This window comes from Vicia villosa, unplaced genomic scaffold (assembly GCF_029867415.1).
Source record: "Vicia villosa cultivar HV-30 ecotype Madison, WI unplaced genomic scaffold, Vvil1.0 ctg.001178F_1_1, whole genome shotgun sequence".
Taxonomy (NCBI): Eukaryota; Viridiplantae; Streptophyta; class Magnoliopsida; order Fabales; family Fabaceae; genus Vicia; species Vicia villosa.
In genome coordinates this window covers 4,650-30,214 of record NW_026705519.1, presented here as the reverse complement: position 1 = coordinate 30,214, position 25,565 = coordinate 4,650, and the positions used below count along the sequence as shown (strand labels likewise).

The 25,565-nt window shown below is 33.2% G+C and overlaps 4 protein-coding genes, 2 long non-coding RNA genes and 1 pseudogene across 13 annotated transcripts; 5 read left to right on the top strand and 2 right to left on the bottom strand.

Moving 5' to 3' along the window:
* Window positions 1-3,209: 3,209 nt before the first annotated feature.
* On the top strand, window positions 3,210-3,992 carry LOC131633821 (uncharacterized). The gene has a single exon (XM_058904502.1). The coding sequence runs from the start codon at window positions 3,210-3,212 to the stop codon at window positions 3,990-3,992; it is 783 nt and encodes a 260-aa protein (XP_058760485.1).
* Window positions 3,993-4,160: 168 nt separating this feature from the next.
* On the bottom strand, window positions 4,161-7,854 carry LOC131633820 (uncharacterized). The gene is made up of 2 exons (XM_058904500.1): window positions 7,621-7,854; window positions 4,161-4,604 (listed from the first exon to the last, which is right to left on the bottom strand). Exons 1-2 carry the CDS (start codon window positions 7,852-7,854, stop codon window positions 4,161-4,163), a joined length of 678 nt encoding a protein of 225 aa, XP_058760483.1.
* LOC131633804 (UPF0481 protein At3g47200-like) lies at window positions 7,569-9,012 on the bottom strand. The gene has a single exon (XM_058904489.1). The coding sequence runs from the start codon at window positions 8,890-8,892 to the stop codon at window positions 8,008-8,010; it is 885 nt and encodes a 294-aa protein (XP_058760472.1). The 5' UTR covers window positions 8,893-9,012; the 3' UTR covers window positions 7,569-8,007.
* A 1,178-nt stretch (window positions 9,013-10,190) lies between these two features.
* LOC131633802 (uncharacterized) lies at window positions 10,191-13,613 on the top strand. 8 transcript variants are annotated; one of them, XR_009293407.1, is made up of 7 exons: window positions 10,191-10,602; window positions 10,696-10,746; window positions 10,872-10,964; window positions 11,064-11,118; window positions 11,228-12,231; window positions 12,326-12,435; window positions 12,851-13,613. It is a non-coding gene; the product is annotated as an uncharacterized LOC131633802 (long non-coding RNA). The 8 variants fall into 8 exon arrangements; XR_009293408.1 differs by having other exon boundaries at window positions 11,228-12,435; window positions 12,851-12,912; window positions 13,312-13,613; XR_009293409.1 differs by having other exon boundaries at window positions 11,228-11,395; window positions 12,117-13,613.
* A 2,977-nt stretch (window positions 13,614-16,590) lies between these two features.
* LOC131633807 (uncharacterized) lies at window positions 16,591-17,041 on the top strand. The gene is made up of 3 exons (XR_009293410.1): window positions 16,591-16,718; window positions 16,800-16,872; window positions 16,961-17,041. It is a non-coding gene; the product is annotated as an uncharacterized LOC131633807 (long non-coding RNA).
* Window positions 17,042-17,216: 175 nt separating this feature from the next.
* On the top strand, window positions 17,217-18,230 carry LOC131633819 (uncharacterized). The gene is made up of 5 exons (XM_058904499.1): window positions 17,217-17,371; window positions 17,468-17,588; window positions 17,665-17,835; window positions 17,921-17,977; window positions 18,057-18,230. Exons 1-5 carry the CDS (start codon window positions 17,217-17,219, stop codon window positions 18,228-18,230), a joined length of 678 nt encoding a protein of 225 aa, XP_058760482.1.
* A 985-nt stretch (window positions 18,231-19,215) lies between these two features.
* LOC131633818 (uncharacterized) lies at window positions 19,216-24,767 on the top strand (annotated as a pseudogene).
* Window positions 24,768-25,565: the final 798 nt, after the last annotated feature.

Here is a 25,565-nt window from a genome sequence, read left to right as displayed (position 1 = left end):
GTTTCTTAATGTGGGTGTATTGTACAGGAAAAGTGAAAATTTATGGTTGCAGTTTGGAATGCCATGATTTCTGGTTATGTACGCAATGAGTTTGATTATGAGGCTATTGAACTTTTTGTTGAGATGGTTTTTGAGTTGGGCTTGAGTCCGAATTCCATGACTTTATTGAGTGTTTTGCTTGCCTGTGTACGGAGCAAACAATTCTTGGCAAAAATTGCAGCAAAGCAACTATTTGTGTTGGAGCCAAATGTGGCTAGCCACTATGTTGTATTGTCTAACTTTTACTCTTCAGCTGGACTTTGGGACCAAGAAATGGATGTTAGGAAGAAAATGACTGCCATTAGAGTTGCTAAAAACCTTAAGTATGCAATGACTGCCATGTTGCCACTAAATTCATATCAAAGATTGTGGACAGAGATATCACTCTTAGAGTGTGTTTGGATGAAGCATTTTAATGAGGTAATGTAATGTTTTGAGGGAATTTAAAATGATGTGCACAAAATTCATTGTTTGGATACAAAAATGAAGAATTGTTAAAATGATGGAAATTTATGGAGTATTTAATCTTAAGTTAAATTTAATCATTTTGAAATGACACCAAAAACCAAAGAATTTGAAATTCCTCTCATCCTCCATGTTATTATTATTTCTTCAAATTTTGCAAATTGGTCCTCATATTTTTCAAAATTACATAATTGACCCTAAAAATTGCAAATTGGTCCTTAATAATTTTAAAAATTTACAATTTGGTCCTTAAAATTTTCAAAAATTGCAAATTAGTCCCTACTTTTCAATTTTTTAATTTGGTCCAAAAAATTTAAATTTTATAAAAAATAACCCTAAAAATCTAACAATGAATTATCTTAATATTCCATCCAAACAAAATAATTTAAAAATGAATGGATTTCAATTGAATCATTTGAATTGCTTTGAATTTTAAATTTCTTTAAAATTTCCAATTACTTCATCCAAACACACTCTTAGAGATGTTAGAAGGTTCCATCATTTCAGAAATGGTACTTGCTCTTGAGGGAATGATTGGTAAAAAATAAAGAATCAATAGAGAAACTGAAAGTCCCACACTTATTATTTCTGCAACAAATTGTTAAAATTGGGATGTGGGATGAAAAGAGAAAAACATAACACAATATATGAAGTGAGTTGAAAAAGTGAGACGTATGAAAAAATGATCAAATCTTTTAACAACTTGTAACTTAGAGAATAAGAGTCATTCTTTCCAATACACTAGTAATGTGAAACTCATATGAGTGGGAACTAGAAAGTATTTTCGAGTAGTATTAATCTATTGAATATCTCTCTGTGTATATATTTTTTGTATATAATCTTGGTATATGCATATATACTTATAATCTGATGTATAATATTGCTAGATATGCTAACCACTGCATATACCATGTATTGGCTATTCTAGAAAAGATATTTTGTTTGAACGGGTGTGAGTGTTATATATAAACTATTTTTGACATTAATTCCTAACTAATGTAGACTTTTTTGGTGACTGGAACATACACATTGAAATATTTTGCGGCTAAATATAAAATTGATCTATTTAATCACTAATTTTGAAATTCTTCTCCAATCAGAACAATTTATTTTATTTTTTTGGGGTCTAGAACAACTTCTATTAAGCTGAAAATTAATATTGCATGTGAAACTGTTGTAGTTTTTTCTTCTTCTTTTTACAAAATACTTTACTTGCTAAAATTAAATTGTTTGCATAACATGTGTGAACATAGTGAAAAACGTAAAAAAATTAGAATTAGAATTTTGTATTTAAAATGAAAATTTTGCGTTTTTCTTAGATGTTTTCAAGATAGAATGTTTTAACAAAAATCTGCAACGTCTTTTAAAATAAAAGAAATATTATTTATAGATCAGTGGCATGCTGCTGCTGTCTATAACACATAAGGTCCAAGATCCATTGAAGCATGCACCTTTAGTCCATCTCTCATTTAAATATATTATATATTTTTATTTCATTTTAAAGAAAGAAACTTTAACTCATAGATTTAAGTTTGTATATAGATGTTTACCAAAAACAACAAACAATATATTTAAAAATTATTAAATCTAGAACCAAAATCCAACAAAAAGTATATTATCTAACTATATGAATTCTCCATTAAATTACGAAAAAACAACAACAAAGTCTTGGTTCAAAAGGGGTTCAGGCAAGGGGATCCTCTTTCTCCTTTCCTTTTTGTGTTAGTGGCGGAAGGTTTAACGGGTCTTGTGAAGCAATCTATCCAAGTTGGAGAATTCCAAAATTTCACTATAAGTGAATCTTGTAGTGTGGACATCCTTCAATTTGCGGATGACACGTTGATTGTGGGAGAGGGGAATTGGAAACATGTTCGTGCTTTGAAAGCGGTTCTTAGGGCCTTTGAAATTGTTTCGGGGTTAGGCATTAATTTCCATAAAAGTAAATTGATTGGAATTAATTCTAACAATCACTTTTTGGATGCCGTGTCTCACTTTCTTTCTTGTAAGAGAGAGGAGTCTTGCTTTCATTTCCTTGGTATTCCGATAGGTTGAAATCCGAGGAGGGAATCTTCTTGGAACCCTCTAGTGGTTAAAATGAAGAGTAGATTGGAAGGTTGGACAAATCGTTTCTTTAACTTAGGTGGAAGAATTACTCTCTTGAAGTCCGTGCTTAGCTCTTTAGCTATTTTCACTATGTCTTTCTACAAAGTTCCTTCTAAAGTGGTGAAGAAATTTACTAGCATCCAAAATAAATTTCTTTGGGGGGAGTGGAGGAAAAGAGGAAAATTCATTGGGTAAAGTGGAGCGATGTTAACTTGCCTTTGGAGGATGGAGGGTTAGGCGTGAAAAATATCAAATTGTTTAATTTAGCTCTCCTTAGTAAATGGAGATGGAGAATTCTTGAAGGGAGTAATTCTTTATGGTACAATGTCTTGAAATCTAGATACGGTGACTTTAAACTCTATTATTTTTGGCTATGCTAGAGATAGTAAAGTTACTCCTAATTGTTCCTTTTGGTGGAAGGATTTGTTAAAAGTGGGATCCTTCTCTTTTAATGATCCCATTGTTGATAATATTATATTTAATGTTCATAATGGTTTCTCCACTCCGTTTTGGGATTCTTCTTGGTTGGATGAGAGACCCCTTAGAAAGGTTTTTCCGGAAATCTTTGATAAGTCGTGCTTGAAAAAGGTTTGGTAGCGGCAATGGGAGGTTGGGAGGAGGGTAGTTGGAAGTGGGGGGATTTAGGAGTGATAGAAGGGTTGTTGGGGGAAGACGGCGTTGATAGTAGGTATGGTACTCTTAAGGGCCGGTTGGTGGAGTTCGGTGGTTTGAAGGAAGGTAGGGATGTTGTGGTGTGGAGAGGTACGGCGGACACGGCTTCGAGCTTTTCGGTAGCTTCGTGTTACGACTACTTTAGGAGGGGTAGGATACCTCACGGACCTTTTGAAAAAAATCATGGGGCGTTTGGTTTACTTTGGAAATCGGAGGTTCCTCATAAAGTGAAGACGTTTGGTTGGAGAATTTTCCGTAATAGATTCCCTACCTTAGATCTCTTATTGAGAAGAGGTGTGGCCATTCCCGCGAATAGCTTAAATTGTATTCTTTGTGATACAAGTGAGGAGAATTCGAAGCACTTCTTCTTTTCTTGCGAGGTGGTTAAGAAAGTGTGGTCGGAGGTAGCCGTTTGGGTGGGAAAAAGCGAGTCGAATGAGGAAGATTGTAAAGTTGTTTTCTTGGATTGGCATAATTTTTTCCGATCAAAGAAAGTGAAAAAAGGGAAGGAGGGTATGATATGGCTTGCTTGTTGTTGGCCCCTTTGGATTATAAGGAACGGTGTTCGTTTCCGGAAGGACAAATGGAGCGTTAACGATATCGTTTGGAATATCAAATTATTGGCTTGGAAGTGGATGTTTTTCGGCAAAATTACTCATCCCAATTTCTCATATTACGAGTTTGTAATGGACCCTTTGTTATTCCTCTCGTAGTAGTAGTTGGTTTGTAATTTTCCTTTTGGTTGGTTTTTTCCGTGTTCGGTTGTAATGGGTTGGAGAACCCTTTGTTCTCCTTTTATCTTAATAAAGTTCCTCTTGCTTACTAAAAAAAAAAACAAACAAACAAAGTCTTGGACTGAACAAATTACAGGACTGAACAAATTACAGCAGTACATTAGACTGAGATAATTGAACATATGAACATACAGTTTGGATGAGAATTAACAAAAGCAGCAATAAAGCAGATACACTAGATATTGTTTTCCAAGGAGTGTCGAAGTACTCCTGTAAAAATGAAACTTTATACTTATTGATAGACTTTTTATAGAAATTATTTAACCTAGGACATACATACATATATTTTCCATCGCATTTAGGCATTGAAACATTTTTGCAAAGATTGTTAACCATTGTAGTCACTGCATTAGCATCACGCATCCAATTGGTAATAATTTTCTTATCAACCAAGATGCTCACATCTTTTTCTGTCTTAATAAGAAAATCTAACATACTAATGTACTGAGCAATGTAACGTAAATGTAGATCTGGAACGTGACATTCTTCAAATGCTAATAGATTCTTCAGGTATGACTCTGTTGTATGACTCTGTTATATTCATGCCACTCACATTTGTTAGGGTTTATATAAGTTGGAAAAAGTTTGACAACATTATTTTGTTTTGTGTATTTAAGAGAGGCCAATAACATATCTCTCGAGGCTATGGTGAACAATGAACTTCACATGTTTAATAAAATGCCACAAATTAAGTGAATGAAAAATTTCAAGCTTAGACATGGATGTAGTTTTGCAATTGAGAATTGGTAATGAGAATTTTCTTTCAAAAGGTTAGCTCCAATTCACTTTTTATGCAAATTTTATCAACTTTCAATTCAATTTTATGGCCAAGTTTACTTGTTATGACAACAAAGTATTTTCTCTAATTGAAGAGTCAAAGTCGAAATATTTGTAAACTGTGATGGAGTTGATTTCAGAAGCTCGAGTACTCCCGTTAAAATGCAGGAGATAAACAACGCCATGAACCAAACACCTGCAAGATCCATGTTTATGGTAAAATACTAACAGCTCCAACATTTGGAAGCACTTAACGGCTTTAGCTGTTAAGGAATGCCCTTGAACAGTTTTTGGCTTTTTTATATAAGTTCCTCAAATAGATAACTCAAAAATACTGTTTACACGTAGAGCTTAAGTAGATCCATTAGGGAAGAACTTAATGAAACAGATTTAACTTTTATCAAATGCACTTGAACAGGCTCTGGCTTATTTATAGGGATAATAGACATTTACCCCTGCCATATAGGCGAGATTCGGATTACCCCTATTAATTTTTTTTTTGGATTACCCCTGTATTTTTAGGGTACCCTCTAAGCGTGTAAAAAACAGTGAAAAACCGGGGGTAAATCAAAAAAACAAGTTTACAGGAGGTCCTAGGGAGTAAATCATAGAACTTTTCATATTTCAAGGGGGTAAGCCAAAAAAAAAAAAATTAATAGGGGGTAACCCGAATCTCGCCTATATGGCAGAGGGTAAATGTCTATTATCCCTTATTTATATAAGCTCCTAAAAAAACAAGTTACTTGATACACTCGCTGTTCTAAGTGAAATAATTTATTTCACCTAAACTATTGAAGTAAAATGAACCTATTTATTTCACTTACTTTTTCTGCAGATACGATTTCAGAGAAGGACACAATTCTAATAAGCTAAAGAAATTTTTCATAATTTTATGTGCATCTCCGGAGTATGACACTGAAAATTTTGTGGTTTGTATTGAAAGAGAGACACTAATTTCATACTTTAATTCAGTAGAATTCTAATATATTTGTAACTGTTTTTGGTTTGGTGTTATGCATATTTTTGTACGTGTATTTTCTTCACCTGATAATAAGGTTATTCTTATGTTGATGAATATTCTTATGCAAATGTACGGGTAACACATCAGTACTATGTGAATGTACGGGTAATCATACTAAAATCCGTGTGAACCCACTTGTTATTTTATTTTGGGTTAATAATCATTGATCCCCTGCAATATAGTCCAAACACACCTATATTGCAGAGGGATAAATCACTATTAACCCTTTTATTTTTGTATATTTTAAAAAAATTAATATATAAGAATAATTATATTATTGATGGATAAATTAATATATATAGAAAAATTATATTGTTGATATAATTATATTTTTGATGAATAATTATAAGTTTTTATTATCTCTTTAAAAGTAATAAATTATTTTGGTTAGATAATTTTATAAAACCCAATTATTATCTCTTTTAAACTGATTTATAATCTGTTTTAATTTAAGATAAAATATTCTATAAGATAATATATGAAAACTTCAAATATTTATATTATTGATGTAAAACTATTTGGGTAAAACAATTTTGTTTTTATTTTAAAAACATTTCTTTCTTTAAAAAATAATAAACTACTTTGATAAAATTATTTTGTTTTTCTTATTTACCTTTTTATTATATTTTGAAAACAAAACCATGCATACCACACTAGTAACGTGCAAACGCACGGGTAACACACTAGTATCGTATGAACACATTGGTAATCAGGAAAAATCCGTGCGAACGCACGGCTAACACATTAGTACCGTACGAACACACATATAACTATATTAAAGTCCGCGCGAACTCACGAGTTTAATATATAGAATGTTAAAATATACACTATATTTTTAAGATACAATATTTTTTAATCTAATATTTGATAAACTATTATAATATATATGATTTCTGTTAAACAATTATGTTTTTATTTTTAAAATATATTTTTCTTTTATACAAAATAGACTACTTTGGTAAATTAATTTTGTTTTTCGTATTAATATTTTTATTATATTTTAAAAACAAAAGCGTGCGTATCACACCAATACCCGTATAGATGCACATGTATCCCACTAGTTGATATCAAAGATTTTGGGCAGGGAAATTATTCTTAAAGATGTTAGAAGGTTCCATTTTCCGAAATGGTACTTTCGGGGATTATTGGTAAAAATTGAAGAACTAATAGAGAATGTCCCACACTTATTATTTCTGCAACAAAATATTTTCAGAGTTTTGTTTCTCCTTTGTTCTTTGTATTGGATTAGCACTCCCTTATGCTATGTGTATAATACAAAATTGATTATAAAATTTTGTTGTTTGCATAACATGTGTGAAAAACTTAAAAAACAAAATGAGAATTTGAATTCTATATTTAAAATAAAAAACTTTCGCTTTATCTTAGATGCTTTCAAGATAGAGTGTTTTAACAAAAAGCCGCAACGTCTTTCAAAGTAAGAAGTATTATTTATAGATGCATGCGGCTCCTATCTAAAACATATAAGGTCAAAGATCAGTGTGGCATGCTGCTGCTATCTATGACACATAAGGTCATAGATTTGATTGGAGTATTTGATTAAAATGTTTACTCAAAACAAACAAACAATATTATTTAAAAAATATTACATCGAAGAACCTAAACCCAACAAAAATAAATTATCAACTTTGAATTATCCATTACATTACATAAAAAAAAATCAATAAAGTGGTCGGGTGAACATATTACATAATATTAACTGTACCATTAGAGGGAGCAGACTGAACATACAGTTTGGATAAGAGTAAACAAAAGCAGCAACACAGCAGTTACAGTAGATGCTATTTTCCACGGTGTATTGAAGTACTCATGCACAAATATAGCTTTATACTTATTGAGAGGGTTTTCATAGAAACCATTTAACCTTTTACATACAGACATATATTTTGAATTCGGTTGACCAGTTACTGTTATATTTTTGCAAAGTTGGTTAACCATTGTAGCCACTTCATTAGCATCACCCATCCCATTCACAATAATTTTCTTATCAACTAAGATGTTCACATCTTTTTCTGTATTAATAAGAAAATCTAAGATACTAACGTACTGAGAAATGTAACGTGAATCCTCATCTATAATGTGACATTCTTCAAATGCTAATATATTCCTCAGGTATGACTATGTTCCATCATGGACATGAAAACATGGCATTTTGAACACTCCCTTATCATCGAAATTCAATTCAAGTAAGCATTTACTTTCACTTACTTCAAATACTAATCCTGCTTCTGATAATTGGCTCACACTGTATACAGAATCAATTTCATCTCCAATTTCTGCTGGTTCAAAATGAAATGATGACTGCGGCAGCAAAAATGTTCTTAGTAGATCTGTGAAGTGTTTTGGAGCTGGACACACCACTGAAGTTATTTTCTGAAGGTTGTATCGACAAAAATAACATATAGTAATTGCGAGAAATGAAGGAAATTCAAGGTTTAGACTTACTAATGTGTATATATCTTCAAGAACAAAAAATGGTATCTGATTTTCAAGGAGTGTTAAGTCACGTGTAATGTCATAAAGTAACCAAGGTTTTAGTAATATAGGGTCATTTTCCTTCCAATTTATGTATTTAAAATTCCTAAGAAAAAGTTCAATTATGAAGCATGCATCAATGATAATGATTTTTAAGAAATCATTGCTGTTATAGCTAAAAAGCCCTGCATAACAGCTTCTGATTCTATTTTCCCATTCTTGAAATTTGAAAACTAAATCATCCAGAGAAAGATTTGTTCTATTTAGAAATCCTTTGAGATATTTGAGTTTGAGTTGTTCCATTTGGTGAAAAATGTTGTCACTAGTTGAACCATGTGTACTGTGAAAAGGACCGATGGAAATAATTTTAGGTATATAAGCTTGTGGATTAGCTTCGCGAATACTTGGTGGTACTTTGTATATGCATTGTTCATGGATTCCAGACAATTCTGGAACAACCACTCCTTTAAGCATTTCATTCAGTTTATTCTTCAGTTCACTCACACAACCATCTGGTTTTGCCTCCATTTTCCTAAAATTAACCTATAAGTTTAACTATCTTGAAGAGTTAATGAAAATAAATTAAAAACAACTTATGAATTCTTTCAAATAAATTCCATCAATACCGATTAATAGCCTACATTACATTAAAGTGTAAACATATCAATACCAAAAAAAAAATTCACATATTGTTGTTAAACTGCATTACATTTCTTTCATTAAAACCAATAGAAAAACAAAAAATTAAATAAGTTGAGTATTTTACAATATTATATTAAAATAATATTTAAGCAATATTCATATATAGGCCAAAAGTTTTAAAAAAAATCTTATTTAAACCAATGTTTAATTTTTAAATTAATTAAGTAATTAATTACATAAGTCTTTTTATTAGCTATATGATAGGTATGAAAGGAAACTACAGAGTAGAACATTTTACCTTACAGCTTGAAACACTGAAATGAAAACCTGCTTATATTGATATCTCTCCAGGAGTCTTCAACATATGGATACTTCATCACGTGCCACCCAAGTCTCAATTAGATAATATAAACTAATAACCAATACAATATAAATACTACAACATGAGACCAAAAGACATGAACAAATTGATACTTTGGTCTCAAACATTTCATAGGTATCGCTTCTTCTAGAAGCTTGGCTATGAGAAGACATGATCGAATCAATACTTGCTTGGGTCTCAAACATTTCATAGGTATATCTTCCTCTATAAGCTTGTTTAGTGCATCTAACTATTCCTAAAAGCAATAAATATAAAGTAAAAAGTAAATAAATAAGTAAATTTCAAACTTGTTTCTCAATTGTAGCTGACCAGACCTGAGATGCAAGTAAGAATATGGATAACCATCACTGAAGAAGATCTGCTGCTCTCCTTCAACATAATCAGCAAAAAATTACTCCTAGTAATAATCATGTACTCTCACTACTAGAAATATGGCTTACGGCCACGCTAAAATTTTCCACAGCTCAGAAACTGTGGCCACATATATGATTTGGCCATGGTTTTAAAAACGTAGAATTATGTTATAAAATATTGGATCCGGAATATGAAACTGTGACCTTTACTTCAATTGCCACGGTAATACAACTGCGGATATTTTAAACCACAAAGGAAAACAGCGGCCTTATAATTTTGACTAAAAACTATGATCCAAATCCAAAAAATTAGTCCCGCCCATTTTTCCCTCTTTTCATTTCGTTTCCCTCTTCTTAATTAATTTATTTTATAATATTTTTTAATTAAAAAACATTAAAAATATAAATACAAGTTCTCATTTTAACCTAATTTTTCCTCTCCCCTCTCATTCTGACTTTCTCTCTTTTCACGACCAATAGAAAATTCAAAATGATTTTCCAGCAACACACGGTGGCCGGAAATCGCCCTATGGCGGCGACTGCGACGGCCGGAGGTTAAAACCTCTGATTGAAACCTCTTACCCAATCGTTACGTTCCCCTGACTACGAAAATCTCCTCAGTTTTCTTTGATTCTCTCTCATATTCTTATAATCGGGCCAACAAGGAAACCCTAGATCTAACCAAAAATCCAATTAAACACAGATGGTGATGACATAGAGAACGAGGCCATGGGGGAAGAAAATAGGAGATCTTGATCTTCACGGTGGTAACACAAACACATAGAAGATGAATAGTCAAAGAGTTCAAGGGTTTACCTGGAGCGACGCACGAGATTGCAGATTGAGAAGGCTAGAGATGAGGTAATATTAAGCGTCCATATTCTTCAGCTTCTATATGTTCTGTAAATTTTTGTATGAGGAAGAGGAATCATGATTTGAATTTTGTTTTTCCAGATATTTGTGGCTTCTAGATTGAATGTTCCAGGAGCATGGCAAATGCCTCAAGTGAGTTCACATTATGTTCTATATAGTAACTTAACTTCTATTCAAATTATTTAAACTGTAAAGTCTTTTCTAGTAATGGTGTTAAAATTTTTTGCTAAAGTTGGTTGTACTTTTGGACTTCTCAGGGTGGCATTGAAGACGGTGAAGAACCGAAGTCTGCTGCGATTAGAGAACTTCGAGAAGAAACTGGAATAGTATCTGTCGAGATAATCGCCGAGGTTTCTTTGATGAGTACATCAACAATGATACTCTAGCATTAAAGTTCTTAAATGGTCCTTTTTTAGACATTCTAATTCTATGATTTCTTTGATTTGCAGCTAACCCTTTTCTCAGGATTTGTCAGCTATCAGATGGTTAGAGATGCATATGATGGTTAGAGATGCATATTAAAGTTCTGCAGATTGTTTTTGTTTTCTGATTGTATTTTCTCTTTTCCCTTGTATGTTGAATACTGAACTGATTTTTGATATGTCTTGTGCAGGGTTCGAATGTATTTCGGTTAACTGATGCAGCAGGTACCTGAATATGTGATGCTGAGTTGTGGTTTTGTTGGCAGGCTGATTTGTGCAGGGCTCATGGTTTAGCATAGTGAGGTTGGAATGTGCTGAGTGTCTTGGACTGAATTTCTTGGATCGTTTCGATTTGGCAGGTTATTACTCTGAATTCATTAATGCATAATTCAAGTCTGTTTTGGATTGAATGATATTGAACGGGTTATGATGTGCATATGGAAATGAATGGTATGGTTTGATTTAGTGTATGGTTTAAGATTGTTAATGTGTATATGGTGAAAATGTTGCCTTGTGTGATCCTGTTCTGACTTATGAATTGTGTTGATGTTTAACTTGTGGTGCTACCTTTTGGTTATGAATATAGGGTTTGATGAGGCTGCAATGTATTTTCCACAAATGAATGTATATGACTGTGCCTTTGTTATGTTTGGATTGTATAAGTAATATATGCAGACTTGCTGCAGTAGTAAGTTTGATCGTTATGTCACCGTTGTTCTGGTGCGAGGTGGCTTTATGTCTCCCACTTTTATTGTGTTTGAAAACACTCTTCATAAGTAACCTGTCATTGTAAACATCACCAAATTGCTAAATGAGCATCTTATAACTAGAATTTGTTAGCCGTAAAATTCCGTATAATTTGAATTTTGTTCACTATTTCTATATTTTATACTCAAAACATGTTTCTATGTGTGTGTTGTATGTATAGTTGAAGTAGAAGAAAAGAATACAAGTGATTTTGGTCTTGTCATCTAACTAAAACATAGTAAGATGTTTTCTAGGCGATACATGGAGGCTGCTGCAACTTTGATTTTTAAGGTGGGGGTTTATTTCCATTGAAATGTCTTACACAATTTTCAGAACCTTTCAACTTCACCCGTTTCTACTCTATCCGACCTCAATACTTAAACAAAGTAATGGATTCTTTTATTCCACAACAACCCTTATGCATACTGAATATGGAAACTTCTCTCAGGTGGTGTCCGTGTTTTTTTATCCTTGGTTATCAGTTAAATTGTTTTAATAGTTATTTGTTGTTCTATAATTTATATGCACATGCTCTGTTGCAGCTACCATGAATTGGAGCTTGCAGAGGTAAATAGAATTTTAGAAAAAGGTAGTCATCAAGTATAGACACTATGATGGAAAATTGATACTCTAGGCTACCGATAATCCACAGGTACTAACTCTATTTCCTAAGTAAATATACATTGCAATTGATGAACTATACTTTATTTCACCATTGGAATCTAGTGCACATGGATGGTATATGAGTGTTATAAATTCTATAGTACTGAGTTCGATTGGCCTCTTATCAAGCTTTTCCAACCAACTGATTAAGTTTTAATTAGCTCTTGATTTGTGCTAATTATTAACAGAATTTGTGATCACCTTGGTGTTGTGAACATGATGGTAGTTAAGTTAAGTAACTAACATGTTGCATCAATTAGGACATGACAACACACTCAGTTAGCCCCCTTGAGTTTTAGTTATTTATTTGGTTAGCAAACTTGTCATTTGAGACTGTTGGGAAAGCAATGGAAACAGAACAGTTCCTGTTCTTCGATGCGGTTAATTTTATTTTATCTCTGCAGGTATATGTTTGGACTTGAATGGAGTAATTGAAAAAAGAAAATTGCCACCAACAATTGCTACAGTGAGTTCTTTGTTGAGGTTTTCTTTTATTTTATCTTTGGCACAAAATCAGTGAGTCAAAATTTGTTTTCCAGTTTTTGTGTTCAATCAATGTTGCATGCTTATTTTCAATACGTTTGGGTTGAATTTATAGGGCTAACTAGAAATTGTGTTATTATTACAGACACATTGAGTATTGCATGCATAGAGTGAGTTTGTTGCGCCATTATGGTGTTAAGCCATTCTTGTACTTGTTGCCACTATAGGTACAGGTGTCACGATACTGATCGCGGTCGTCGCAGTGTGAATTAAGACCAATTTGTTCTTTATTATCTAGTTTTTTAAACCATATGATCTCATAATCCAGGTTGTTGTTGCGCTTTTGCTTATGAAACCAGTTTTTTTTATGCAATAAGTGCAGGGCTAGAAAGGATACTTTTGAACGTGCAGTTGAACATGATTCAAATGGGAATTCTACAGCTGCCTATGAGTACTGCCAGAAAGCTGTTGATATCACGCATGTGATTGCAGTTTATCAGAGCTAGTCTGGATGTTGTGAAGGAGATAGTAAGACTGTTATTTACAAAGTAACGCTCACATGTATTTGTGTTTCATTTGGATATATTAAACAAATGTAATTACATTTTCTCCTAAATGTTGAAACCTTGTTTTTTTATATATAAGACTAAGAAAATGAAATACATGGACGTACCTACTAAATTATTGAAGCGGAGGTTGAATGTTAGATGTTTAGAGTATTAGCCAACACCAACCATATCATATTTTAAGATTTGTTGAAAATTTCTCATTAGCAATTATTGTATAAGGGATATGCGTACCAAACCAAGTATATATTGTTTTATGTGGAATGAATAATATATATATATATATATATATATATATATATATATATATATATATATATATAATGACATATTTATGTAATGATACAGAAATAAACCGTGGCAAGATAAATGGTTTAGAAAGCATAACATATAACAACGGTTTTAAATATGTGGTCATAACCAAACCGTGGCTATATCTTGAACAAAAACTGTATCGTAAACGTTAAATTGAAACCGTGGCTTTACCATATAGCCACAGTTTTGAAGTCATGGCAAATACAAACCGCGGCCTTAATCAAGCTACCTAAACCGTGGCCTAAAAAAGCCACGGTTGTCAAAAAGGCGTGGTCTATACCAAAAAACTGTGGACTTTACTTTAGGCCACGGCCGTATACTCCACAGTTGGATTTCCGTGACCAAACCGTGGCCTCAGCGTTACGCCACGGTTATTTTGCATATCGCCTCGGTTTCTTGGGCGTAGCAGAAGACCTTTTTTTTTGTAGTGTCTCAAAACCATTATAATCTATGTTAAAAATTCTATATTAGATGTGACAATAGTTTAAACATATCTTTATATCTTTATAAGTGGAGGCATTCTATAATCATCCTTTTACATTAATACAACGAATAATTTTTTTGTAATATTGTACATGTATTTAATTATAATTTATTCTAATTAAAATGTATTAGTAGAAAAGTATATTTATATACATTTTATCTCAATGTTTTACTATATTGACATTTAATTGTGATATACTCTAAATGGACATGCATTAGTTTATTTAATTATTACAATATCAATTTCTTTATACATTGTATAAAAAAATCATGTTTTTAATTACAGCTATTTATGTCCAAGTAACTATTTATTATTTTTGAAAAAACCTTAATTCATTTACTTGAAAAAAAATTTAAATATCCATGTTTAAAAAAATAAAATAAAAAAAACCACTTTTTCAAAAAATTTACCAAAGTGTCTAGGTTTGGAAGTACACCCTGGGGTATGCGCCAAACCAAATCGCGCAAGAGTGTTATGCTGGAGTGTATGCGTCATATGAAATGGCGCAAATGTATATCTCATACTAGGTTAGCCATTTGGTTTGGCGCATACCCCAGGGTGTGCTGCCAAATCTAGACACTTTGGTAAATTTTCTGAAAAAGTGGTTTTTTTTGTTTTTTTTTAAACATGGATATTTAAATTTTTTTTATTTATTGCATTTGTTTAAAATTAACTTTTTATTCCAATACGCATTCAAAACTGCCACACCTTGAATATATTTTCTAAAACGTCATATGTTGAACCTAGCTTAAGTAAAATAATGGATTTTTGCTAAACTCATAAAAGTTACAATTGGATTGTATAATTTTCCCGATATACGACCACCTCCAAACGAACTCTTTACATCTCCACACCACATCCCTCATGTTCCAAGAGGAATTCTTGAAAACAATCTCATTCCTGCACAACCAAATATTCCATATTATTACCAACCACACACTTCCCACCTTGCCTCTTTTGACTTGGTGACAAAAGAAACTCCAATCCCAGTAACTTTCTTTAAGATCAAGCACAATGTTCAAATTCATACCAATCCAAACCGCCATTTCCTTCCAAACTTCTACCATAAAAGGTCAACACAAAAAGGAGTGGAGCAAGGATTCACCAACCATCTATTTTAATATATAAAAATGAATTACTACCAAATTGCCTTAATTACCCTAATGACAAACAATAAAACATGGTTTTGCATACCCCTGAGCGTAATTTTACATTTAATCATGATTACATTCCAACAGTTTATTTAATGCAAAAGTTCATTATTGGAATATGTAAAAACGTGCACTGCATTCTATAATTTTATTGCATTGGAACATACATATTTAATAAAGCATACCTTTTCATTATTTCTCCCTATGTCTATATATTTTCGTATCAACTCAAACCACTGCATGTGTAAACTGTTCCATCTCCCTATTCCCTTTTTTCAAACAGCAGTGGAGCGGTAGGGTTTCTCTTCACCTTCCCCATTTCCATTATTTTTTCTCCATTCAACCTTACTGATATTTTTCTGTTACTTCCACTTCTTTTCTCAACAGAATATGAGCCGAAAGTTTTCCCCGATTAAGGATGTCAACGATTCAAAAGAAACATGGAGATTGGCCGTTCGAGTTGTTGATTTTTGGAGTGTTATCAACAGCAAGGGTAAGGAGCATCTGGAGATGGTTATAATGGACGTATCGGTAATGCTTCGTATTCTCTCAAATCGTTTATTAGCTTATTATATTTTTCAGTTATGATATTGTTGTTGTTTGTCATCATCAGGGTGATAGGATACAAGTTTTGATTCGTTCTGACCACACACCAAAATGGAAAGCACGAATACGCGAAAACATGTCTTGCATAATCAACAATGGAACTGTTTATGAAAACGATTTTCAGTGGAAGCTTTGTGATCACGACAAGAAGTTTGTGTTTATTGGTGGTACAACTGTGAAGGAAGTTGATATTCAGAACCTTCCTCCCAAAAGATTTTTTTTCAAAGACTTTAATGATATTCTTGGAGGAAATTGTGAGATGAACCGACTTGAAGGTAAATATATTAGGTCATTTGATTTCTTCATACTACAATTTTGTTTATTATTACAGAAGTTGATTTTAACTTACTCTTTCACTCTGTTTTGTAGATATCATTGGTGTGGTTCAGGAAATCAACAATTTTCAATACAACAATTCTGGAAAAAAATCATTTGTTTCATTGAGTCTTAAAGACTTGAAGTAAATTATCTGAATTCAAATATTACAACTGTGTGCCATCATTATTATCTTATTGATATTTTTATGTTTATTTCTGCAGAGGAGTCATTGTTAACTGCACATTATGGGAGAGTTACGGAACAAAATTTTTGGACTTCTACCACGACGAAAAAAACAGTGGTGCTATTGTAATAATACTAACTCATGCAATGATAAAGGAATCACAAGGTTTGTATCAATAATCTCCTATTATTCAAATGTGATATCTCTCTGTAATAAATTTGATACTCTAATTTTGGTCTATTTCAGTCTCAAATGGATGGAGTGGATCTAAGTTGCTTATTAACGAAGACATTCCAGAGATAACTGAGTATTTATCAAAGTATACACAAGTTGTTATATTCTTAAAGTATAATAAGCTCCCTTAAAATTTATCATCATTTACATTCATTTTTGGTTCAATGTTTCAGGTTACCGTCAAATGAGCAGACTGAAAAGCCTTCGCAGTCTTCGAAGGGAATGTCTCTTTGGTCTGGTGCCTCTCAATTCACCCCAGTCGAATGTTTCGTTCATAAGGCCAAGTGTATTTCTCTTAGTGAACTTTGCAAGGTGAAACAGGTACATGGTTATGACAAATTTCAAATAGTAAGATCAATATTATTTTATACAGATGATTTTTGTTAGAGTGTTGCATTTTTTTATATTCAACTTATTGTATCTTAGGACATGTTATGCGTTACTGTTGGAACAACTCAAAGATTTTTTGTCTCAAAACACGGTTGGTTTTATTATGGGTGTACTAAATGTTCTTTAAAGGCATCTGATGTGAACAATCCATACAAATGTTCATGTGGACAGAATGTAGAACATGCCATACCAAGGTTGTATTTTTCAATTTTTAATCAGATTAATTCATTTGCCATGTTTCAATATTTGTAGTGTTCTAATTGTATTTTCCTATGCATTTATGTAAAAAGGTATCGAGTTGACATATATGTAGTTGATGGTGATTCCAAATTTCGCTTTGTGTTTTGGGACACTGACTGTGCCGACATTATTGGAAAGTCTGCTGATAGTATTTATAAAGCAATGCTTGAGGTTCATTTTAATTCATTACCTATTTTAATATATAATTGTATAGGAATGAAGTACTTACATTAAATTTAATGTGTAGGAAGGTGACGACGACCCAATGATATATCCAGATGATCTTGACATGCTACATGGTAAAAAGATGGCGTTTAGGGCTAAAGTTCAGCCAACATTTGGCCAAGCATCTGTTTGGAAACTTTCTTATGATGAAGAGTTTGTAAAGGAAATTGAGAAAGATTATATTACTGATGAAGTATGGAAATTTTACTTTGAACATCTACATATGTCTATTTATCAATATTTGTATCTTAATCTTCATCTCAATCTCTGATCTGCAGGGAGATAGCAAATCTTTAAACCAAAACCCAGTTGTTGATCGTGTTGATGAATCCATTGTATGTTAATGTTGACTAAACTTTAGCCTGTTAATTACATTATTTTCTTTATACTTACTGTTAATTTGTTTTCTTCCAGGAGTCGTTGTCAGCATATGGAGAAAATGATCCTGATAAAATTGTGACCAATACTCCATCCAAAGGAAGTCCTGTTTATCTTGATGCTGTAGATTCTGAATTACAAGCGTATGGTACTACCCAGCTCTCAGGAACCAAGCCTGCAAAGAAAGTTAAGATTGAATCTGATGCATGAAGACTCCACCAGAACCATTTTAATTTCCATCATTATTGTTATTTTGTGATCTTTTCTTGACTGTTGTTTTAATGTTTTGGTACAAGATACACGAGTTACGATCCATGGATTAAATATCAATTATCATTTTGTCATATGATATCAAATATCAATTATCATGTTGGTTTTCTTATAATTTCTCTGCAGCAATGGTTTATTGTCTGTTGTTTGAGTTTAATATTGCATGATATATTGCCCGATTATACAATGCTAAATATATTAACTGTTGTTTGTGTTTAATATTGCGTGATATATTGTCCGATTATACAAACGATCCATATGAATTGGAAAAAAAGTTAGAATTAACCATCCTACATGATATTTCTTCTTACCTGCAAGTGAAAATTAATTTTTGAATAATAAATTGTATATCAGAATCGATTTGATTTGCACAGTTTTTTTTCAATAAACCATAATTTTGGCAATGATATTTACAGTAATGTCTTGCATAATAAGTTCATTATTGACTTCTCAATAAACATAATTTTGGCAATGATATTTTCAGTAATTGCTTTTTCAACAGATTCCTCTAATGCAAAATTTTTTAATTCATCAACTTGATTTGAATACTGCATGCATTATTTAAATAAAACATAACGAAATGTGTTTTACAAGTTTTTTAATGTGACTCTTGAAAACTGCACCAGCATTATGTCAACCATCATACCTACCTAACATATAAACTGTAACTTGCACTACATTCTTATCTTATTTGTGCACGCTTCATGCAATTATGGTTGCTTGGTGCATTCATTTTTTGCTTATTTAATGATTAAGTCACAATATTTTTAACTGCATACAATATTAATTATCATAAACTTTTCATATTCAGCTATTTCCCTCCATAAACAAATAGTTTGGAGGGAGTCTTTGTCCATATATTTCCTGCTTCCCTGCATATTCAGCCATATTTTGCAGAATGATTGTAACTTCAAAGTAAAAAATCATGGAAAAGAAACAAAGCGATGAGCATGATCACTTCATGAATGTTATCAGAAGAAAAAGGCAATTTGATGCTAGACATCATAGAAAGCGTGTTCTTGGAGCTAAGAGAGCCAAGCGATTGGCGTCAATGAACAAAGAAAATGCATGTCAAACTCAACCCCCTGCTGATACTATATCTTCGCATTTCAGATTACCACTATCTTCTATTTCTCCAAATATTCCAAGTTCCACCATAACTGATCGAAATACACAGCAGAAAACTCACAGTATATCAACATTGAATACATTGGCAAGTTCATTAGCAAAAAAACGCCCAAGAGTTGTTTCTGTAAAGAACATTAACAATTTAGGAGTTAACCTCAGAAGGAGATTTGATAACGAGTTTATGAGCGGTGCGACAGCATCTTCAAGCCATACACCAAATCCAGATTCCATCACCAACGAACTTTTCCAAGATGACAGTGAAGGGGATGAAGGTTCCGGTAATTCTTCAGATGGTAAGTAACTTTATTGTGATGGATTATTAACCGATATTGAATGTTCTTACATTTCACCAATATATAATAACATAATATTTTCGAACTCATTTTTACTATGTTGTTGTAGCCTGCAGTTCAGTTTCTAACTATTCAATGGACGAGCATGACGTAGGTTTTGACACTGACATTGAAGAAATAGATGTTCAAAGATCAGGTTGTATTTTATTGTATTGATATGTTTCTTTCTTTAAAAAATCATGATCTATTATGTTATTTTACCTGACAACTGTACATTTTTGTTTAGGAGAATACTACGATTTAGGTGACCCATCATGTGAGTGTCAGCAATGTGGTGCAAATATGTGGTATATGGAGAGGAAAAACAAGTCTCGACATTCTGCTAATCCTAAGTTCTCAATGTGTTGTGGAGAAGGAAAGGTTCAAATACCTTTGTTGAGACAACCTCCACCCGTATTGCAGAGCCTGTTGTTTGAACAAAACGAAAGTGAATCAAAAATATTCCAACAACAAATTCGTCTTTACAATATGATGTTCGCATTTACTTCTCCGGGTGCTAAAATGGACAACAGATTTAATAATGGTAGAGGTCCCCCTAACTATCGTATTCAAGGTCAAACATGTCATCGTATAGGCAGCATGTTACCTTTGCCAGGTGAAAAGGCCCGTTTTGCCCAACTATATATATTCGATACTGAACATGAAGTTCAGAATAGATTTGATATTTTCAGGTTTTTACTTTATATATCTTTGTTTCAACACTGTATATTATTTTGTTGTTGCAATTCTCAACATTCTGAACTTTATACGTTGGATGATTTGCAGAAAAAGGGACGGAGTTGATATTAATATAGTTGAAAAGTTGTCTTCAATGTTATATGAACATAATGTTCATGCTCAGTCATTTAAGATGGCAAGGGATAGACTTTCTGAAGGAAATGTTGCAGATCTAAAACTCCGTCTCATTTCTGATCGTCAAAATGATGGAAGAATATATAATCAACCAACAGTTTCAGAAGTTGCTGCTCTCATTGTTGGTGATGTTGATACTGCAGAAAAAAGGGATATTATAATGCAAAAACAATGTGGCCAACTTCAGAGAATAGATGAATATCACACTTCTTATTTGGGTTTTCAATATCCTTTACTTTTCCCTTACGGCGAAGATGGTTACAGACCAAACATACGGCATCGCAATAAAGGATCTACAACGGTTCGTAATGCAGAAACAACGACCACGGTATCGGAAATTGACGATGTTCCATGGGAGGATGCAACCAAAAGAAACAGACTTACAATCAGAGAGTGGTTCACCTTTAGGATTCAGTCAAGAAAAAACGAGGCACAGACAATTCTCAGGTCAAGGAGGTTATTTCAGCAGTTTTTGGTAGATGGTTTTACAATGATGGAATCTGAGAGACTACGATGGTTAAGAAAGAATCAGTCAAAACTACGAGTAGGGAAGTATGATCATCTTGCAGATGCTAGGACAAATGGACATACACGTGGTGCAGCTACAGGGAAAAGAGTTGTCCTACCTTCGTCGTATGTTGGAAGCCGTAGATTTATGGATCAGTTATACTTCGATGGCATGGCAATTTGTAGTTATGTTGGATTTCCTGATTTGTTTATTACATTCACATGTAATCCCAATTGGCCAGAAATACAGCGCGTATTAAGTTCTGCAAATCTGAAAGCGTCTGATCGTCCGGATCTCATAACAAGAATCTTCAAATTGAAATTTGATTCGTTACTATCCGATTTGACTAAAAAGAGTATCATGGGAAAGGTTCTTGCGTGTAAGTAATTTGTAACTTTGATTAATTTAATTTCCTTATTCATTTTTAATGTCATGTTATAAACCAATATGTTAATTTTATATTTGTAGATATGTACACAATTGAGTTCCAAAAAAGAGGGTTGCCCCATGCGCACATATTAATTTTCCTTCATCCGTCGAGCAAGTATCCAACACCCGCTGACATTGATCGTATCATATCAGCAGAAATACCAAACAAAGACACTGACGAAGAGTTATATAACTTGGTCAAATCTCACATGATACACGGACCTTGCGGAAATGCTTTTCGTAATTCTACGTGTATGAAGGAAGGAAAATGTTCTAAATACTTCCCTAAAGAATTCAGACGTGATACGATCGTTGATCAAGATGGATATCCGGTTTATAGACGAAGGGACAACGGACACACAGTTTCTAAGAATGGAATTGAGATTGATAACAGATTTGTTGTTCCTTACAATTCAAAGTTATTGTTGAAGTACAGAGCTCATATTAATATGGAATGGTGCAATCAAAGCACATCCGTCAAATATTTGTTTAAATACATCAACAAAGGATACGACAGAATAACTGCTGCAATTGTCATGAATGAAGATGGATCTGTTTTGCAACACGAAGCCGTCGATGAAATAAAGCAGTATATTGACTGTAGGTACGTTTCTCCAAGTGAAGCTGCTTGGAGAATTTATGGTTTTTCCATTCATGGAAGAAAACCAGCTGTAGAAAGACTTCACTTTCATGGGGAGGGACAAAATTCTGTTTTTTATACTGATGTCAGTCCCATTACCAAAGTCCTTGATAAACCGAGCGTTACTGAGTCGATGTTTACTTCTTGGTTTGAAGCAAACAAGAAATACGACGAAGCGCGCCAACTAACGTATAGCAATTTTGTTTCAAAGTTTGTATACGTTAAGAAAAAGAGAGAGTGGAAACCCAGACAAAAGGGATACACAATTGGAAGACTAATTTGGGTTCCTCCAACTACTGGGGAGTTGTACTATCTAAGGATGATGCTAACACATGTCAAAGGACCGAAAAGCTACGATGAAATAAAGATAGTAAACAATGTTAGGTACGATACTTTCCGTGATGCATGTTTTGCTATGGGATTTATTGGGGATGATCGAGAATTCATAGCTGCAATAACAGAAGCATTTCATTGGGGTTCTGGACATTATTTGAGATTACTTTTTGTTCACATGTTATTGTCAAGTAGCATTAATAGGCCTAAGCATGTATGGAGTAAAACTCAACATCTGTTATCTGATGGAATTCTGTATTCTCAGCAAAGGATTGCAAACAACAGAGGTATATTTTCAATTATGATCAGAGTAATTAATTACACATAATATTACTATGCTATTCCAATATTTACCAACTATTTATTTATTTTTTTCATTTAACAGGTCTGCGACTAACAAATGAAGAAATTCTCAATCTGACGTTGATTGAAATTGAAAAACTTCTTCAACGCAGTAGAAAGAGTTTAAGTGATTTTCCTGGAATGCCAAAACCACATGGTTACATAATTGAGGAGCTTGGAAATAATTTAATTTACGAAGAGAGAAACTACGATCCTGCTGGACAACTTCAACAGTGTAATACGCTGTATAATAACCTCACAGGTGTAAATAATAGTTAACATCAATTAGGCAGAAGAATTTCATATTACTTAGAAACTTATATTTCTAATATGAAGCATCTAAAATATGTGTTGACTTTATTTCAGATGAACAAAGAGATGTATTCAAACAAATCTTGACGGCTGTTGATACCCAGAACGGAGGGGTATTCTTTTTGTATGGATACGGCGGTACAGGGAAAACATACATGTGGAGAACATTAGCTTCCTACATAAGATCAAGAAGACAAATATGCTTGACAGTTGCCTCTTCAGGTATTGCATCCCTTTTGCTCCCCGGTGGTCGAACGGCACATTCTAAATTTAAAATTCCGATCCCCACACTTGAATCTTCGACATGCAACATTAACAAGGGTAGTGACAGGGGTGACATGCTAAAACTATCAAAATTGATAATTTGGGATGAAGCTCCCATGTGTCACAAATTTTGTTTTGAAGCTTTGGATAAAACACTCAGAGATATCATGGGTGGAACCAGGTCATCTGATAAAATATTTGGTGGGAAGGTAATTGTGTTTGGTGGGGATTTCAGACAGATTCTACCGGTTATTCCAAGAGGCAGCCGTTCAGATATAATTCATGCAACTATCAATTCATCATACATTTGGGATCATTGTAAGGTTTTGAAACTTACAAAAAACATGAGGCTTCAGCAATCTGGGACGACCATATCGGCATCCGAGTTAGAACGGTTTTTCAAATTGGATATTAAAAGTTGGAGATGGAAAACTAGCAGAACCTAACGATGGCTATGCTGATATTGATATCCCAGCAGATATTTTGATATCTAATTTTGATGATCCCCTTCGAGCCATATTCGAAAACACTTATCCAAATTTTGAAGCTAAATTCAATAATGTAGCTTTTTCTGCAGTCAAGGGCAATATTGGCTGGAACAATTGACACAGTAGATGAAATAAATCACTATGTATTAGACAATCTTCCAGGTAATATTTAATTTTTTGTGAAAATTTATCCGACGATTTTTCACTTCCATCTTTAACAGATCATAATATAAAGGCACTGCATTTTCAGGGGATGAAAAAGAATACCTAAGCTCTGATTTAGTCGACACGCATGATGGTGATGGCAATGAATGTTTTGATGTTTTAACTCCTGAGTTTCTGAATGGATTGAGAACGTCGGGACTTCCTAATCATAGGATCAGATTGAAAGTAAATACTTCAATCATGCTGCTCAGGAATATTGATCAAGCAGAAGGCTTATGCAATGGAACACGTCTAATCGTTACAAGATTGGCTGATCATGTTATCGAAGCTAAAATCATTTCAGGCAAGAACATCGGCGGTATCATTTATATTGCCCGAATGGACATTACTCCAACGCAGACGCCATGGCCATTCAGGATGACACGAAGACAGTTTCCTATAACAGTCTGTTATGCTATGACTATTAATAAATCTCAAGGTCAGTCTTTGGATCATGTTAGCATATATTTGCCGAGGAGCGTATTCAGCCATGGCCAGTTATATGTTGCAGTTTCAAGAGTAAAGAGCAGAAAGGGCCTTAAAATCTTGATCCATGATAAGGAGAAACTTCCATTGACCACCACAACAAATGTTGTCTTCAAAGAAGTGTTTGAAAATGTGTAGTCTATAAGTTTTTGCAATATTTATGGACCTGTTGTTATTGGTATATGTTTTGTGCTCAGTTGCCTAAAATTAGCTTATAACTTAAACAACTTATTAACTGTCATGAATGGAAGATTTTATATCATCTTTGCATACTGATAATTTATTTTCATCTGTACAACTGGATTGAAAACTTACGATGAATGATAGCTGCCATAATATCAATCATTATAGATCATCATCAATTAAAAGATTAGCAAAGAAAAATATTCACGTTGATAACCATTATTTAAATCCATTACAGAGCCATCTGTGATTACAATCTAAGTACCATCAACAACAAATTTAAAGCTACAAGTAACATCTTTACATCCTAATCAGCTACTTTTTTCCCCAAGAACACAAACATCAGATATGAATATGGAATCATGGAGAATTCTATGAAATCTCCAACTTGAAGGTTTTTGACTTTGCAAATTCGTACCAACCAACTCCAATATGTTTCTCATACTCATTCCTGCCAGCCTTAAGAATACGACAGTGATATCCCTTTCCGTCAATAAGATCTACCATCCTTATTGCATTTTGGTCTTTACGAAAACATGTCCTTGATATTTCCATTGGAATATTCTGCATTATAACTTTCTACTTATTAACCCACGATATATATAGATCTATATACGGCAGTGGATTTTACTGGGTTTTGAACTTACCAGAGCATTTTGGCCTCGCATGTTCGCTTCTGTGACATTAGATTTCCACTTTACCTCCCCGGTGTGATCAGCCATGCATTCAGCTTCAGTAAGAAACCCATCTTTT